This window comes from Ctenocephalides felis, unplaced genomic scaffold (assembly GCF_003426905.1).
Source record: "Ctenocephalides felis isolate EL2017-DRISC unplaced genomic scaffold, ASM342690v1 CF-g0.4_SCAFFOLD_01170, whole genome shotgun sequence".
Lineage (NCBI taxonomy): Eukaryota > Metazoa > Arthropoda > Insecta > Siphonaptera > Pulicidae > Ctenocephalides > Ctenocephalides felis.
In genome coordinates this window covers 54,335,860-54,353,185 of record NW_020537324.1, presented here as the reverse complement: position 1 = coordinate 54,353,185, position 17,326 = coordinate 54,335,860, and the positions used below count along the sequence as shown (strand labels likewise).

The window sequence follows — 17,326 nt, the reverse complement described above, 5'->3', positions numbered from 1 at the left end:
AACAATATAGATTATTAACCAATGTTAATCTATAAATTAATTTATAATTCACTTCTAAATATTCAATATGATGTTCAACTTTTGATAAATTTAATTTAATTTTATAAATATTTCGATTTAATAACTGATTTTGTTTCATAGATCATTAAGAATATAAATATGATATTATATTTAATTTGTGGAGAAAGTTTAGCATGACTAGTTCATTAAAGTGTACTTTGTGAACTCCTTTCCTTTATTAATTGGATGAAATGTCCTGAATATGTTAGGTATATAGTGATTTTAATATATATTGAATGTAAAATGTAATTAATATTTTATGACATTTGAAGTATAAACAGATAATTATTTGACCAGATAATAGTTTGAAACATATTAAATAACAGAATATTTATCTGTGGATTTATCCATTGTTTCAAATTGAATGTGATTATATTTGTATGCATTGGAAACATGTGTTTTAATTATACCAAATACTTAGACAGAATTGTATTGGTGAAAAATAAAATATTATATAATAATAAAGCGCACATGTATTGCATTTCATTAACTTTTCTATTGATTAGCATATATATTAATATGAATTTGATTTCAAATAAGAGCGGCAAATAATGTGATGTCAAATTGATGCAGTCAGGCAATACAGTCATTCATATGTGAAGGTGCGGCCATGTTGCTATTTCATCTCCGATGGCATATAAGAAAACAGTAATGTTTTGTGGGTTATTTTTATAATAACAATTAACTTTAAAAAATTAGTAAACATAATGCCCAAATGCGATTTAAAAACCAGATATATTCCAGCAACGTTTGCTTGGACATTGTTATTAGGCACTACATTCCTATTCTTTTATTATCCGTAAGTCAAAACTGTGTTAATTCTCAAATGTATACGTACAACCGTTGAAGTGTTTCTCAATTCCCTCTTTATTAATAGAAACATTGTGTTTATTTTAATCATGTATATTTTCTTTATATTGATTTCAACTTTCTTTGAATATTTCTTATTTGTGTTGACATAGTGCAAAGTTATCATGTTATTTAATGTCGATTGTTAAGAAGTGAAGTAATAAATGTGTGATAGATGAAGATAAATAATTGTGTCAAAAATTATTTTTAGATGCCAATATTATATTTTTCGACATCCATGGGTTCCAGCATATCAAGGAGTAATAACATTTTTCGTCATAGCAAATTTTACATTAGCTACATTTATGGATCCTGGTGTAATACCAAAAGGTATATGAATAAAAACAAGATTTACATTAGTCAAAATTGATCTTTACAATATTATTAAAATAGTGCATATTGAAAATTGAATTCATAATTAACTATTATTGAAAGAGAGCACATTGAAAGTTGTATTCATAATTAGCTATTTTTGGCATAGTGCATATTGAAAATAGATTTCATACCTTTGTAGATTTTGAAATTTTAATTACCTATACAGAATAAAAAGTTTGTGTTGTGAAATTTCAGCGCCCCCGGATGAGGATCGAGAGGATGATTTTAGAGCTCCTTTATATAAAAATGTAGAAATAAATGGGATAACTGTGCGAATGAAGTGGTGTGTCACTTGTAAATTTTATAGACCCCCTCGTTGTTCACATTGCTCTGTTTGCAATCATTGTATAGAGGTAATTTAAATGTACTTTTATTATAATCATTATTATATGATTTTTGCTAAATAATTGATTATATTTCCAGACTTTTGATCATCATTGCCCTTGGGTAAATAATTGTATAGGACGAAGAAATTATAGATTTTTCTTCTTTTTCTTGATATCACTGTCAATACATATGCTAAGCATATTCTCATTATGTTTGCTATATATTTTACACAATAAGGAAAGACTTACGCAAGTGGAACCTATTGTAGCGTATCCTTTTTAAAACTAATCACACATTATATTTAATTTATTTTCTTATAAGTTTTAATATATTTTCAAATTTAGTATATAGTAAATGATTTGCTTCCTATAGAAACATATGTCACTATAATGTATAATATTTATTGCAAATGTAAGTAATATATTCTTGATTATTTTTTTTTGGGGCTGATTTAATTCCTACAACAAATCTCTCTCCTTTGCAAGTGAAAGATACATGCATTTTTTGTGACACAATAACATTTTACATCATATGATTAATTTTTAATGCTAAAAAGCCTATTTTTTACTATTATTAATACAACAATTCATTAGTTTATCACAAATAATGGACAGCCAATATATTGTTTCTTAACCAATCTTTGTTTAGTATGGTTTTGATGGGCCTAGTTACATTACTAGCCATTCCTGTCTTTGGTTTGTCAGGATTCCACATGGTTTTAGTTAGTCGTGGTAGAACTACAAATGAACAAGTGACGGGAAAGTTCAAAGGAGGCTATAATCCATTTAGTAGAGGCTGTTGGAACAATTGTTGTTATACACAATTTGGGCCTCAATATCCCAGGTATTTGTTATATCTATTTAATACAGCTTTTTTCTTTGAGTCTTAAATTCTTCATATTTTTATACATATCAATAAAATAATAAATAAGTATAGACTTTAGTTCAGATTGAAAATTGCAATTTTTTAAAGCATTTCTTATCAGAAATTTAATTTTCAAAATATTTATTAGTCTGATGAAGCCACAAAAATACATATCAAAACGAGCGGCGCAGCTGGCTGCTAGTGGCGTAGGTAGCGGCGGTCCTGGTTCGGGAGTCGCCACCATTCAGCATCGTGAGGATGATGCGCAGGTAAAGACTTTGACGTATCTGGATAACAACGGTTCTAATCGGACTCAACATACACATTACAATAAGGTGAGTAGTTTTAGAATTCACTGCATGACAGTAGAAAATGTAGAAGTTTTTACAAATCTACACTTGAAAATATTATTTAATGAAAAATAAATCCACAAAATTTATGCATAATGTGCATAATAATCTTAATTTTGAAATTGGATTTTTCATTTATATGTTGATGTTTTTACAAAATATTTTGAATATATTTTAAATTAAACCTTGCTTTAAATATTATAGTTTGTATGTTCTGTTCCTGATTATAATTTATAAATTCAAATTGATAATTTATATTCAATAATATGCATGAAGTTTATAGTTGGACAATGAGTTTTATTGTACATAATATGTGATATAGTTAGTGCTTAATTTTCTGTATTACATGCTTTGAAGTAATGTCTATTTATTTGTTGCATATTTGTAAAGGCTGATAAAATAGCAAAATATTGTTTAAAGTTTAGGTAATCATAACCTTAATCCTAATAAGTTCCTATTCCATGGCTTTCCAGGCGGACAAGGTTTGTTTAGAATAAATTGAATATAAATTGATATACTTTATTATGCGATTATTATGCATAATAATTTACTCCTCAGTATGTATGAAATGTTTTAATACGACTCCGTTTTTCGGTATTTCTTGTGTTATGTTTCGTTATCTCTTGTTTTCAAAAAGTGCATATCGAACAAAACAACAAGCTAAGTCAAGTATTCCATATTCCATTCTTAATTTGAGGCAAATACAATGGAGGTACTAAATGATGCTGTAGAAATATGAATGTTCACATTGTTAAGGATAAATTTGAAGATGTTATTATCAAGTTACTTGCAATCACATGAAACTACTTCTTTTCTTTTAATTAATGATGTAAAATATCTAACAATCTTAATACTTTCTTTATTGTGCTGGGGAGTATGTTGCATAATATTGTAAAAGTGATTGCGTGAATATTAACTATTTTTAATCAGTTAGTGATAATTTAAAAGTGAAGAAAAGATATGATTTTGCAATATTGAATATAAAATGTTAATATAGGAATATCATTGTCAACTTTTGAAAATTAATTACATATATATTATAAGGTTTGTAAATTCGGATATATCACCAGGTAAAACTATTAAGAAATCAAAACTATTGACTTGCACCTTCTACTTCGAGACAACCACTAGTTCAATAAACTGTAGTACTTACAATAAGAAAATTGCATTAATTTTATGAGCATCATGGTTATATACTAGCGGTTAGAACCAAGCTCTTTATGGTCGAAATTTACATATATTTACATAATTTAAAAATTGGGCATGTGCTTATAGATGAGTTGATTGTACGTCTTCTCTAATATTTTTGAAGTGGAAGAAATATTCGAGGATTAATAAAAATGTCTTCTCTCCTTGAATTTTTTAACAAAATTTGGAAACTTATTGATATAAATTTTCTTGAACCTTCTACAAAATAAATTTTTAAAATATCTAAAATATTTCTTGAAGTTAAAGGTCAGATGGCAAATCTAAGTTCTAAATAGGTCTTTCAGATGATAAACTTAATAGAGACTCTGTAAAGTAATGTACTCTTCTGATGTTCTTTTAATGTAATTCTTACAATAAAATCATGAACAAATAATTGGAACTTTCGAGTAGATAACATTTTATATTGGAAATTAGTATTAATGTTCTTTATTTTTGACCTATCGAAATATTTGAAAGAAAGAAGTGGCCTGATGGACCTGTAAAAACTTGCAACGGCCGGATTTTTTCGACATGCGAATAAAATTTTAGCCATTTTCCACGCCGCTAAATGATGTCTTGAAACATTTTTTTTCATTATTTTATTTAGCAATATATATAGTATAACAGATTATGGATTGCTATTGAACTATTGGAAACATGTAGACAAATAGTTTCTTAACTACTTCAGATATTTTTACTTGGTGTTAATAAAAGGATTAGCAAACCCAAAAATATGTAAATATAGATATTAAAATGTGTACGAGGTGCGTTAAAAATATGGTTACAGCAGGTTGCACAAAACTGTACACACATGTTGCATGGCAAAGGCATAAAATCGATAATCGAAATTTTGTTGAAGCTTGATACCATATTTTGTTCTTGCTTTGTATTATAATAATGTAAGTTAAACATCATCGACTTGGACATAAAAACTGCCAAATTTTATTGCAAATTTTAAATAAATTCTGGTTTACAAGATTTCAAGCTTAATTATTTTCTGTATCATTGGTATTCCTATAAACAGCTTCTTATTGTAATACGAAAGACCACGAGTTTTGAGAAGTTTTGATCTTAGTTAATTATTTAATTAAGTCTAATTATGCTTATAAGAAACTTCAGTAATTCTTGTTCCTCATATTTGTGTAACAATAGTGTTCAATATTTTACGGTAAATAACCTCATGCTATTCTTAATAAAATGTAATACTTTTCTCGACAATAAACATTAAACTTAAAATTAAATTTAAAATTTTTAAAATAGTGGAAATTTATTTATAATTGATATTTTTATTTATAATATCGTAGTTATTTCGCGCGATTGCAATAACTAAACATTCGAAACCGTTCGAGATAGTTGACGCATTTAAGTTTATCATAATTTCATTGTTGAAAATTCTTGTATAGCTGTACCGTCATTAAAAAATTTGGAATCAAAAATATTTGGAATTTCGATTTTTCTACTTCCGCAGAAGATTTGATTAACATTAAGCTTTCGCGGCGGATGTTTAATTTTTTTTCGTTATCATTGTTTGTTGAATACACTTAGACACGAGCGACTGGCTTGGTTCGGGAATTTCACTTATCAACATTAAAATATGTTTAACCAAATGCAATCAATCTCAAAAGCCGTGGTCGATCGTCATATCTTATGATTTTGTTATTGGAACATAAAATGGTCAGACTACAGGATCTGGCAGTTGGCAGGATGTCAATGTGTGCGGCATTTTCATCCCTTATCTGGGGTACGTTGCGTCAGGAGAGTCGATCGAGTCCAGCCAGTCTGACGATTCATTCTATACCTGAATTCAAGAATATACTACAAAATATATTGATGAAATTTCCGAGCTATATTATTACAAGATGTCTTCACGAGGAAAATTTGTACTTCGAAGATACGCATATTTAGCATATGTATTATAATTATCTATCATTTATGAAACAGGGTCCTTGCGTTATGTATATAGATTCGTCTAGATAAACGTCACCTTGGGTATATGAATTCGCTATAAAGCCATCCAAAAACATCCATGATGTACCCAATAACTAACGAGGTCGTATCTGATGTGTCGAATCATTTTTACCAGCCAAGAGATCCTTACTCCTATCCATTTACAAGTCCAATGATCCTGCATATATCAGTTGAGTGCATGTGTATTTAATTATATGAAATTTAATGAAACGATCTGTTTTTAGCTTTTAGATAGCCATTAACTTTTTTCTTACTATGAATGTGTAGATGAAGGAAACAGGAGTGGTGTATATATATCTATATATATATATATATATATATATATATATATATATATATATATATGATTTAGTAGTTAACTTTGATGTTGAAATATATGAGTGAGTTCTTGAGGGCGATACATCAAACAAAGAAATTCTTTGTTTGATGTATCGCCCTCAAGAACTCACTCATATATATATATATATATATATATATATATATATATATATATATATATGTATTGTTCGACGTTGAGACATATCTTGAATGTTAATGTTTGCAGCCAATCGTTGAACAAAAGAACAATAAATAATGAACTATTTATTTATACGTTTCAACACAGTATGTGAGTCATTAATCAGCTTTTTTTAAAAAAAAATCAGTATCAGTATAGTATATAACAGAATTTTTACAAAGTTAGCTCTAGGTTCTTTGCTCGTTCATACACATCGATTCCATGCACAGTTCATACAGTCAAACTATCCCGAGAGAAGAAAAATTTAACAAAAACCTTAACGCTGTACACTATACACCTGTTTAACGCTGGTTTAACTTCAAAATTTTTTACTTCATTTTTATGTTTTATTTTCAATTTTGTTAGTTTAAATTTTGCGATTGTTTTTCCTGGTGTAGTATGTATCAGTTTTTTTACTTGTTTAATTATTTTATATTAATATATTTAAATTTAATCTTTGTAAAAATTCTTTTAGATACTGTATAAATTTAGAAAAAAATGCTGAATGATGACACCATACCATGTCGAAATGTATAAATAAATAGTTCATTATTTATTGTTCTTTTATTCGCCGAGTGGCTGCAAACATTAACATTCAATTTATATATATATATATATATATATATATATATATATATATAAAATTGTACATTTGTATATATTTTATGCTGCATGTTGATTTTTTTTTTTTGAGGTAATTCTATTTATCATTTGACCTTTTATCCTATTTCCTACAAAAATATTCGTCACTGTAAATTTTATTACAAAAGCGTCAAATGCAAATTTAAAATTATTTTTAAGCGCAAAATTAGTTTCTATCTAAATAAAGTTTCTAAATTGTTTTTTTTTTTGTCTCAATTGACTTATTATGAAAGTTGTAGATTAATAACTTATTAGATTAAGAATTTTGTCATTATGAATTATATTTCCGTTAGTTATAAATATTCAACAAATAAGAAATATTAATATGTACATTTTTAAGATGGGTTTTTGTATTTGTCCTTTTCTAATTTCTAAATATTCATTCTGCTTCAAATTATAATTTTCGTAGTTGTCGCCTGGTCGTGACAATTCGGACACAGATATGGAACCTCCAATGCAATCTGTTGGACAGGATTGCGAGGCTACTCCTCCATTGTTACGGCACCATCATCCAGGTGGTGGCAGCAGGCAAACTTTAGCTCAGAATAATTATTATAGTTCTGGACCTGGAGATGGCCAAAACACTAGACAGATGCAACAGGCAAGACAATATGCGCCGCCAGCTGTTGTTCGACACAGTCCTCATGCCCGAAGGTCTGTTATTTTCTTTTATTTAGGAGCAATAATAATGCACATTTCATGCAGTAAAATAATCCAGAGAGATGAAAAATTTAACAATTTGCTTTTGGTGGACATTTTGAATATACATAATTTTATATATCCACATAGTTTGCATAATATGATTTTCACTTAAATTTTAGAGCAATATAAACAAATGACTAAATTTGATAATAAATAAGAAGGATCTTCTGTAAGTCAAAAATTTCAATTTCTCAGCAAGGATGTTTCTTAAAGAACTTTTATATTGCACAATGTAGATCAGCTGATGGCGGTCGAGCTTATCCAACAGATGTGACTTCACCTTCAGAGCAGCAAAGAGAAACTGTCTCTTCAACCCAACAAAGAATGCGAGCACTTGGTGTTGCAACGCCATTAACATTATCAAGTCCAATGAGGAGGTGAAAAATATTTTATTACTATTATAATTTCTTAATACATATAGAGAAGTGGTATTTTGACTGAATGGAATACTGATAAATAAGAAGATTCATATCTACTAAGAGCTTCTTTCATAAAATTCTATTTTATTGACATTGGCATTTTAAAGGTATTACAGTGTGGGAATTAAATTAATGTTATTTTCTATATAAACAACTTATTCTTAATTTGAATTTATATGTTTGAAATTGTTTTTGTATTATTATTTTCTTCTGATTTTCACTCTTACAATAACTTCAAATTGCCTAAAAATGCACTCGAGAGCTCGAAAATTAAACTTAAACTATGATTTTAAAAGAATAATGTTAATTATAGATCAAATCCTGGAACACCAACAACTCCAAGGCGGCCAGATTTTATAGGTGTGGGACAACAGCCAGGGCAAATGGTGATGAGCCAGAATTATCCACATATGCAGCAACAAGCACCTCCATATTATGATTTCCCAAACCATCATCAAACTAATACTGGACAAATTGTAAATCGAAATGGACCTGGTGGTAGTCCACAACGACGCTTCTTATCTGAAGGAGAATTGGTACGAGCTAATAATGAACTTTCCTATGCTCGCACAAACAATACAACGGACAATATAAGAGAACTAGCTGGTAGTCCACAACGTGGAGTTTATATGTGGAAAGAGGCGACGTCGCCTTCTGGAACTAACATGGCATATCCTGGGCAAGCTCAGCACCATCAACCTCAACATAAAAATCAGTTTGAATATTACAGATCTAATCCCACAAGCCCAGTCCAACAGCAACCTTCTTATCATCCTGCTCTTAGAGGAGGAGTTCCAGTCTTTCCTCCTTCACCACAGGTGAAAAGAAAGCCAGGTGCAAATGGTGGGGCAGGAAACACTAATACCGCTCCAACACCAGGCAGTAGAAGGCCTGTTAGTTTTGTTAGGGCTTTGGAAATGGCAGATTCTATAGAAATGGCAGATAGTGCACCTAGTTCTACTAATAATCAAGCAGCTACTGATAATCGAGCTAGTGTTTATGATATGAATTATGAAATATCAGTATAGGGACAAAGAAGGCACGACGCTGTGCTCAAATCATAAGTGCTACTCAATTTTTTGGGGTTTTTCAAAACTGACCTCACTATTGCCATCGAATTATTTAGTGAGGATATCATTATTTTTGTAAATATTATTTTTATTGGTTTTAGTTTATGTTGAAACATATCTATGAAATATGTTCGATATAAATAAGTGTGATTTTTATTATTAAGATGACATACAATTATAAACAGTGTATGAATTTTTTTAAAACATAAATTTTGTGAATATATTTTGTATATATAGAAGTATATTTCGTATAATTAAAAATATTTAAAGATAAAAAATGATAGTGGAAATGAATTAAGTCAAAATAAGTTTGAGTCAAATAAAAAATGTGATTTCTAAATGAGGGATTGTGAATGTAGTTTTACATGTGATGAGAGTGAATAATTTATAACTATGAAAAAGTGATGGCAAGCTGATTTGAAAAAATGTAATTGTAACGAAAGTATTGGATATGGCAACAAATTTTAATCAAGGAAAAACTATTATATAATTAATTTATATACATTAACAGTTATAGTGCAATAAACATATCTATATTGTATTTTTAAGTTGATTAATCATGTGTACATAAATAACCTAAGTCACACTAAAGTTTGAGTGTCTGCTTTATGCATTTATTTATTTTAATAATTTGTTATTTAAAGTTTATAATATTGGTCTATTGTCAGCTGTGTTTTATGTTATACAGCTGTAATAATTTATCTTAATATCAAAATTTATCTTTGGCATTAAGATTAATGAACTCTAGAACGTAATTTTCTGATCTAAATAATGTGTTCATTGATGTTTGCAGATTGATATAATATTTCCAATCAATTAGAATTTTTAAATTTATATAAGCACATGAAATAATTTTAAAGGGGTATAGAAGGGAGTCTAGTCAAGTTTACAAATGGTTTTTGGGGGTTTGATTTTAGTTTATAATTAATACAACACAGTAACCTTTGCAATTGTTATGTATGAGGTCTTAGGATGATATATTCTAAAAAGTTGATATTGTAGAAATTCTGTACATATTTCAATATCCTACATTAACTTGTTTCCCATCTACAGGTATTTTCTACATGATATAAAGAATATTTGGAAAACAAACACAAGTATATATATATATATATATATTTATTTATTTGTATGCAATTATATATAATTTCATCCACATTTAAAAAATGATTGTATTTTTTGTTTATTGCATCTTAAATTAAGTTTGAAATTTAAATGTGAGAAGTTGTAATTTTTCTTTATATATTATATCTTTATGTATATGAATTAAAAATATTTTCATATTATGTATACTCCACAAAAAATATTCTATATTTCTATGTGGTAAAAATAACGAAATTTAAAAATAAAAGATATTGATTGAACACTTGCCTGAAATATTTTAGATTGCCTGGTGTATTTAATTTAGTTTCATACTATGAATTTTGATTTTTCATACAATGGAGAAATTATTGACTATTTTATATGTAATATAATTTTTTGTTCCATAATGTTATTGAACCTGTATTTGGTTGTATATTTGTTATTATCTATGGTTATTGTCATTTGTAATGGTATTTATAACCTGAAATACCTCATTTCATTAGAGATAATAAGTTTTTAATAATACCCTTTTATTGAATAAGCCCTAGTGAGTGTTAATTGTTTGAGTGCCACTAATTTGAAATAAACAAAATAATTTAATAAATAAATGTTTATATTATACTGTGTAGTTTATTTTCATTTAAAATTGTCGACATGGGGAAAAGATGGATGGAATGTAAAATATTCAAATCATTTTCCTTGTAAGTATTTTAAATACATATTTGTAAATCTATTAAAAATGTATTGTCATATACAACTAGCATAAAAATTTATAACATTTTGTAACAATCCGAAAAACAACAATGATTTATGTATAGATATGAATATATAAGTCTGTACCTATTGGCATTGTCAAACGTTCACTTGACATTTCCTGAAAGTTATGATTTTATTAATTTAAAAACAAAAGGACAAAAAATGTAAAATAAATTACCTTCATAAATATAACAACAGAAAAGTATGAATTTATAGAATATTTAATAATTTAAAGAATTTTTATATTATTTAACTAAACAAACATATATATTTTAACACATATAAGAATTTACTAGCGTCTTTAATATGTTATGGGGGTGATGTAAAATTTTGTATTATATTTCTGTATATTTAGTAAACAAACATCCTCAGTCAATAACTGCTTTACACGTTTTTGAGCATTGAAGACGTTATATTTTCTAGATTTACAATTGTACAATTAATTGAGTGTTCTCATCAAGTCTGAAAGAAACATTAAAAACTTCCCGTAGGGCAAGTTATAGTAATCACAAAAAAATCGAAAATGAAAATTTTTATATATCTTTAGGTGTGTGTGATACAAATTTTCGTCGACGATTTCGGGAATACTGATCAACCGATTTAAATAATTCAAAAAACATTCCATTCGTACTAATAAGGAGACGTGCTGATTAGTTTTTGGCAGGGGCAGGTCTAGCCGTTCCGAAGATACGGAGCAAAAAGTGCCAAAAACGGTAACACGGTTTTTAAGAGAACGTAGCGTCCGATTTTAAAGATTCAGAAAACATTTTACTTGTATTAACAAGATGAAGAACTGATCAAATTTTCATAAAGGCAGGTCTAGCGGTTTCGGAGATTTAGTAAAAAAAGTAAAAAAAAATATTGCCATTTGGCGGTCAAAAATGATCATTAGACATATGCACATCAAATAATTAGTTTATAGAGATTTTAACAATATTTTGTTTACATTTCTATGGGCTCCGTACCAATGTTTATCTGTTAGACAGCGACGCAACGCTTACGCGCTTTGATATTTCGTCTCTATGCAGTTAAAGCAGTACGATTGCTTTGAAAAAAGTTCAGAATTTCCAAAATATTTCAAAATATTTTTTTTCAGTCTTTTTTTTTTCGAAAAAAGCAAATGTTTGTCAAAAATTTATAGTTTCTCAAAAATATAATTTTTTCAGAGTAATTTTTTTTTCAGAAATGTTAATCTTTTTAAAAACAAAAAATTTTTGGTACCGTAAGTTCCAGCAATTTGCCTTAAGGCACGATGCCATGCGCCCCACTAGTCTAGAAGATATTTTTAATTATTGTAATAGTCCAGTAATCGAAATTGAAAATTTTTACATTTCTTCACGTTTTGAAGGTTTCTGAACATTTTGGCATACCTACATCAGAAAAAATGAATGTGTGTGTGTGTGCTGGATACAATTTTTCGTCCACGTTTTCGGGCGCACGGATCAACCGATTTGAATGGTTCAGAAAACATTCGATTTTTATTGATAGGGAGATTTCCTGGTTAGTTTTTGGCAAAGGCAGGTCCAGCCGTTTCGGAGATACGGAGCAAAAAGTGCAGAAAATAGAAATTAAGTTTTTGAGAGAACGGAGCATCCGATTTGAATGATCCAAAAAACATTCAATTTGTAATGACGGTGAGAAGTGGTGATTAGTTTTTGGCAAAGACAAGTCAAGCCGTTTTGGAGATACTGAGCTAAATGTGCAAGAAATGGCAGTTTTTGAGAAAACTAAATATCCGATTTGAATGATTCAAAAAACTTTCTGCTTGTGTTGACGAAACGATTGCTCTTGGGAAAAGAAAATAAATCAATTTTTGCGAGTGGTGAACCGACAGTGCGGGACACATATAATATACGCTATTAGAGCTGGAATAGAATAGATCCTGACTAGACCTGCTTTTGCCAAAAACTAATCAGCACATTTCCCTATCAATAGAAATCGAATGTTTTTTGAACCGTTCAAATCAGTTAATCCGTGCGTCCGAAGACATGGACAAAAAATTTTCTGAGATAAGCCAAAATGTTCAGAAACCTTCAAAACGTGAAGATGTGCAAAAAATTTCATTTTCGATTTTTGGACTTCTCGTAGGGTAAGTTATTGTAATCGTTCAAGCAATTTTAATTAAAATTACTTAAAAAACAAAAAGGCTGAAAAACTATAAAATATACTTTTCATCAAAACCAAACGTATATGCAAGATAGACCAAAACTCATTGAAGATCACTTTACTTAATGGTATAATAAATTTTATTACTTATATCCGATGTGTTATGATGTTCAGCATCATTTTCAATATGTTTAAAAGTTAGTAACTGGTCAGCACAAGTTAGTCAATAATTTTTCGATACTAATTTAAAATTCGATACTTTAACTCTAAAAATAATAATAATAATGTATTTTCTGCAAAAGCAACTGCATGCTGTATTTTATGTATTTTAGGTAATTAATGATAATTCTATTCTTATAAAAATATACAGTATTTACAATGATTAATGTACTATTTCATGCGCATAATGTAGATGTTTACTTGTTAACGGGTAAATTGTTATTGTTTTTGTATTTGATTCGAAATCGAGTTCGGTTGATCACACTTCCCAAACTATAAACATACATACATACATCGCCCATGATTCATGTATTTGTTTATTGCAAACACTGAAGAAGTATTTTATAACAATACTTCTAATTCGGATGTTAAACAGTTTTTACTGTTTTTATGGGGTTTAAAATTTATTTCAAATTATTTTAGCCAATTATTTTAATTATTCATTACGATTGTTTGGAATAATACATGTGCAAATTTTAAATATCATTTGTTAACAAATAAAAGTTTATTGTCCGTATATGGTGAAGATCAGTTTTTACTTATTGCTCTTATTGTTACTTTTCAAATAATTCATACTTAAAGGGTATGGGCGCATTGCCATACAGAATCGGCCCCACCCTGGTATTTAAATAATTTATACGCCATTTTATAGGTCTAAATGATAAAAACCGATATACCAATTTTCAACTTTGTATCTCATCTTATGGCCGAGATATCATTGAAAATATGTGAAAGTGGCCCTTTTTTCAAACTCACTTTTTGACGTAACCATAAAAGATATCAAAAAAAAATTACGTGGTTCTATTCATATTGGCTTAGGCCACATAATGTAGAACAATCGATGCCAAATAATTAATTATTATTAGCTGAAAAAGATAAAATAATTTTTCAATTGATGTTTTCCGGTAGTGCGTTTAGTTGGACCACCTTCTAATTAGCGTTATTCGAAAGATTATTGCTTTATCTTTTAGTACTGAAAATATTGTTCAAATCAATTTGGTGGAACACATTGGAAAATTGAAAAAACCGGAGCCAGTACACCCGCGCGTAACCCTAATAGTACCCTGCAATTGCATAGAGTTCGTTCGAACGCAAAGCAGTGCGCGAAGCGCCCGAAACGGTTCCTAAGAAATTCTGAATGTGAAAATATTTATTATATAGTTATATGTATTCATATGAAACTAGCTGTAAGTGGAATTCTGTCTTAAGGCAATTAAGGCATCGTGCCTTAAGGCAAATTGCTGGAACTTCCCGTACCAAAAATTATTATTTTTTTAAAAACGATTGACATTTTTAAGAAAAATTTACTTCGAAAAAATAAGATGTTTAAGAAACTATAAATTGGACAAAAAATTACTTTTTTTTGAAAAAAATTTTTTTTAAAAAATTTTTTTTTTTATTTTTTTTTTTTTTGTTTTTTTTTTTTTGAAATTTTTTTTTTTTTATTTTGACATATTGTGGAAGATCTGAACTTTCTTTTCAAAGCAATCGTACTGCTTTAACTGCATAGGGACAAAATATAAAGCGCGTAAGCGCCGCGTCGCTGTCTAACGCATAAGCATTGGTACGGAACCAATAGGAATGTTAACAAAATGTATACTTATTGTTAAAATCTCTATAAAATATCTGATAATTTGATGTGCATATGTCTAATGATCATTTTTGACCGCCAAATGGCTCATTTTTTTACTTTTTCCTCCATATCTCCGAAACCGCTAGAGCTACCTTCATGAAAATTTTATCGATTCTTAATCTTGTCAATACAAGTGAAATGTTTTTTGAATTATTCAAATCGGACGCTCCGTTCTCTCAAAAACTGAGTTACCGTTTTCGGCACTTTTTGCCCCGTATCTTCGGAACGGCTAGACCTGCCTTCGCCAAAAACTAATCAGCACGTCTCCTTATCAATACGAATCGAATGTTTTTTGAATTATTCAAATCGGTTGATCCGTGTTCCCGAAATCGTCGACGAAAATTTGTATCCGCACATACATACACACACGTACATACATACATACATACACACACACACACACACATACACACACACACACACACACACACACACACATACATCCATTTTTTCTAAGGTATGCCAAAATGTTCAGAAACCTCTGAAACGTAAAGATATATAAAAATTTTCATTTTCGATTTTTTTGCGATTACTATAACTTACCCTACGGGAAGTTAATAATAATATAACGAAACATTGTAATTTCAACAAACCCAAGAAACCTTTCTTTTTTTTAATGATAATTGTAACATTGCGATTATAAAGCCCTTATTGTGGCCTATCTTTATCGGTACTACTCAATAGTACAATACAAAAAGAAATATGACAAATGGTAATATGAAATTCTTTGCTTTTGGTTATTTAAAATTCTTCAAAAATTATTTGCCATTTGATGTGGAAACTTTCTATATAGTACTTCAGGAATTTACAAAAATTATTACTGAAAGTATTCTAATAATCATTATTATTATTATTATTATTATTATTATTATTTCAAAGAGTGTAGGAATATAATTAGAATTGATGTCCAATCACGGCATATAAATAGGAAAAAATATAATGTTTATATTGAATATACTCCGCTTGGCACTAACTATCGAAGTATTTTAAGGTATTGCTGTAGTTGTCCCAATGGATTGAGGACTGTTGGTTGCTGTTCACATATTGCAGCTATCATATATTATATGTCATTTGCGAGGTATTTATCACGTATTATACGTCCATCAGAAATACTATCAAAAATTTTTATAATAGAGGAAACTTCGGTTGCTATTAACCATGACAGTGATGACGATTAAAATAACAAAATATAATTTTAATTGATTTATTATTTATTTATTTAGCATACCGAAGTATTTGTGTAAATCATATGATACACTTGTAAATTTTAAAAGAACACCAATAAATTTTTAACTTCCCGTAGGGTCAGTTATTGTAATGGGCCGAAAATCGGAATTGAAAATTTTTACATTTCTCGACGTTTTGAAGGTTTCTGAACGTTTTGGCATACCTCAGAAAAAATGGATGTGTGTGTGTGTGTATGTGTGTGTGTGTATGTATGTATGGATACAAATTTCCAGTCAGGTTTTCGGGCGCACGGATCAACCGATTTGAATGGTTCAAAAAACATTCGACACTTATCGATCGGGAAAAGAGCTGATTAGTTTTTGGCAAAGGCAGGTCCAGCCGTTTCCGGGACACGGAGCAAAGAGTGCAGAAAATAGAAATATACTTTTTGAGAGAACGGAGTATCCGATTTGAATGATCTAAAAAACATTCAATTAGTAATGATTGGGAGAAGTGTTTATTAGTTTTTGGCAAAGGTAGGTCCAGCCATTTCGAAGATACGGAGCTAAATATGTAAAAAATTGCAGTTTTTGAGAGAACTAAGCGTCCGATTTGAATGATTCAAAAAACTTTCTGCTTGTCTTAACAAAATAATTGATTTGGGAAAAAAAAATTTTGTGTCATTTTTTTTTTTTTTTTTTTTAATTTTTTGTATATCGAAAATAATTCAGATTTTTATATTTATTATTTTATTTTTAATTCTGACTAGAGTTCTAATATACTTTAAACAAATAATTTCAACTTTGCAATTCAGTTTATAAAATACTTATAAATATTAGACAATGTCTCAATATTTATAATAATTTATTTGAAAACATTCAGTATTCCTCGAACATTTCGTTACGGTACGGGAAGTTCCAGCAATTTGCCTTAAGGCACGATGCCACCCACCCCACTAGTTATTTCTAATATTATAATTAAAATACTTTTATTACTTTAATTAAATTACTCACAGTGATAAATAAAAGAAATTGTATTTCAGAATTCAATGT

The 17,326-nt window shown here is 28.8% G+C and overlaps 1 protein-coding gene across 1 annotated transcript; it reads left to right on the top strand.

Moving 5' to 3' along the window:
• The first annotated feature begins 676 nt into the window (after positions 1–676).
• LOC113365733 (palmitoyltransferase ZDHHC5-like) lies at positions 677–9,391 on the top strand. The gene is made up of 9 exons (XM_026607266.1): positions 677–859; positions 1,121–1,239; positions 1,480–1,637; positions 1,708–1,880; positions 2,260–2,454; positions 2,624–2,810; positions 7,529–7,773; positions 8,058–8,198; positions 8,554–9,391. Exons 1-9 carry the CDS (start codon positions 768–770, stop codon positions 9,266–9,268), a joined length of 2,025 nt encoding a protein of 674 aa, XP_026463051.1. The 5' UTR covers positions 677–767; the 3' UTR covers positions 9,269–9,391.
• The last annotated feature ends 7,935 nt before the right edge of the window (positions 9,392–17,326 follow it).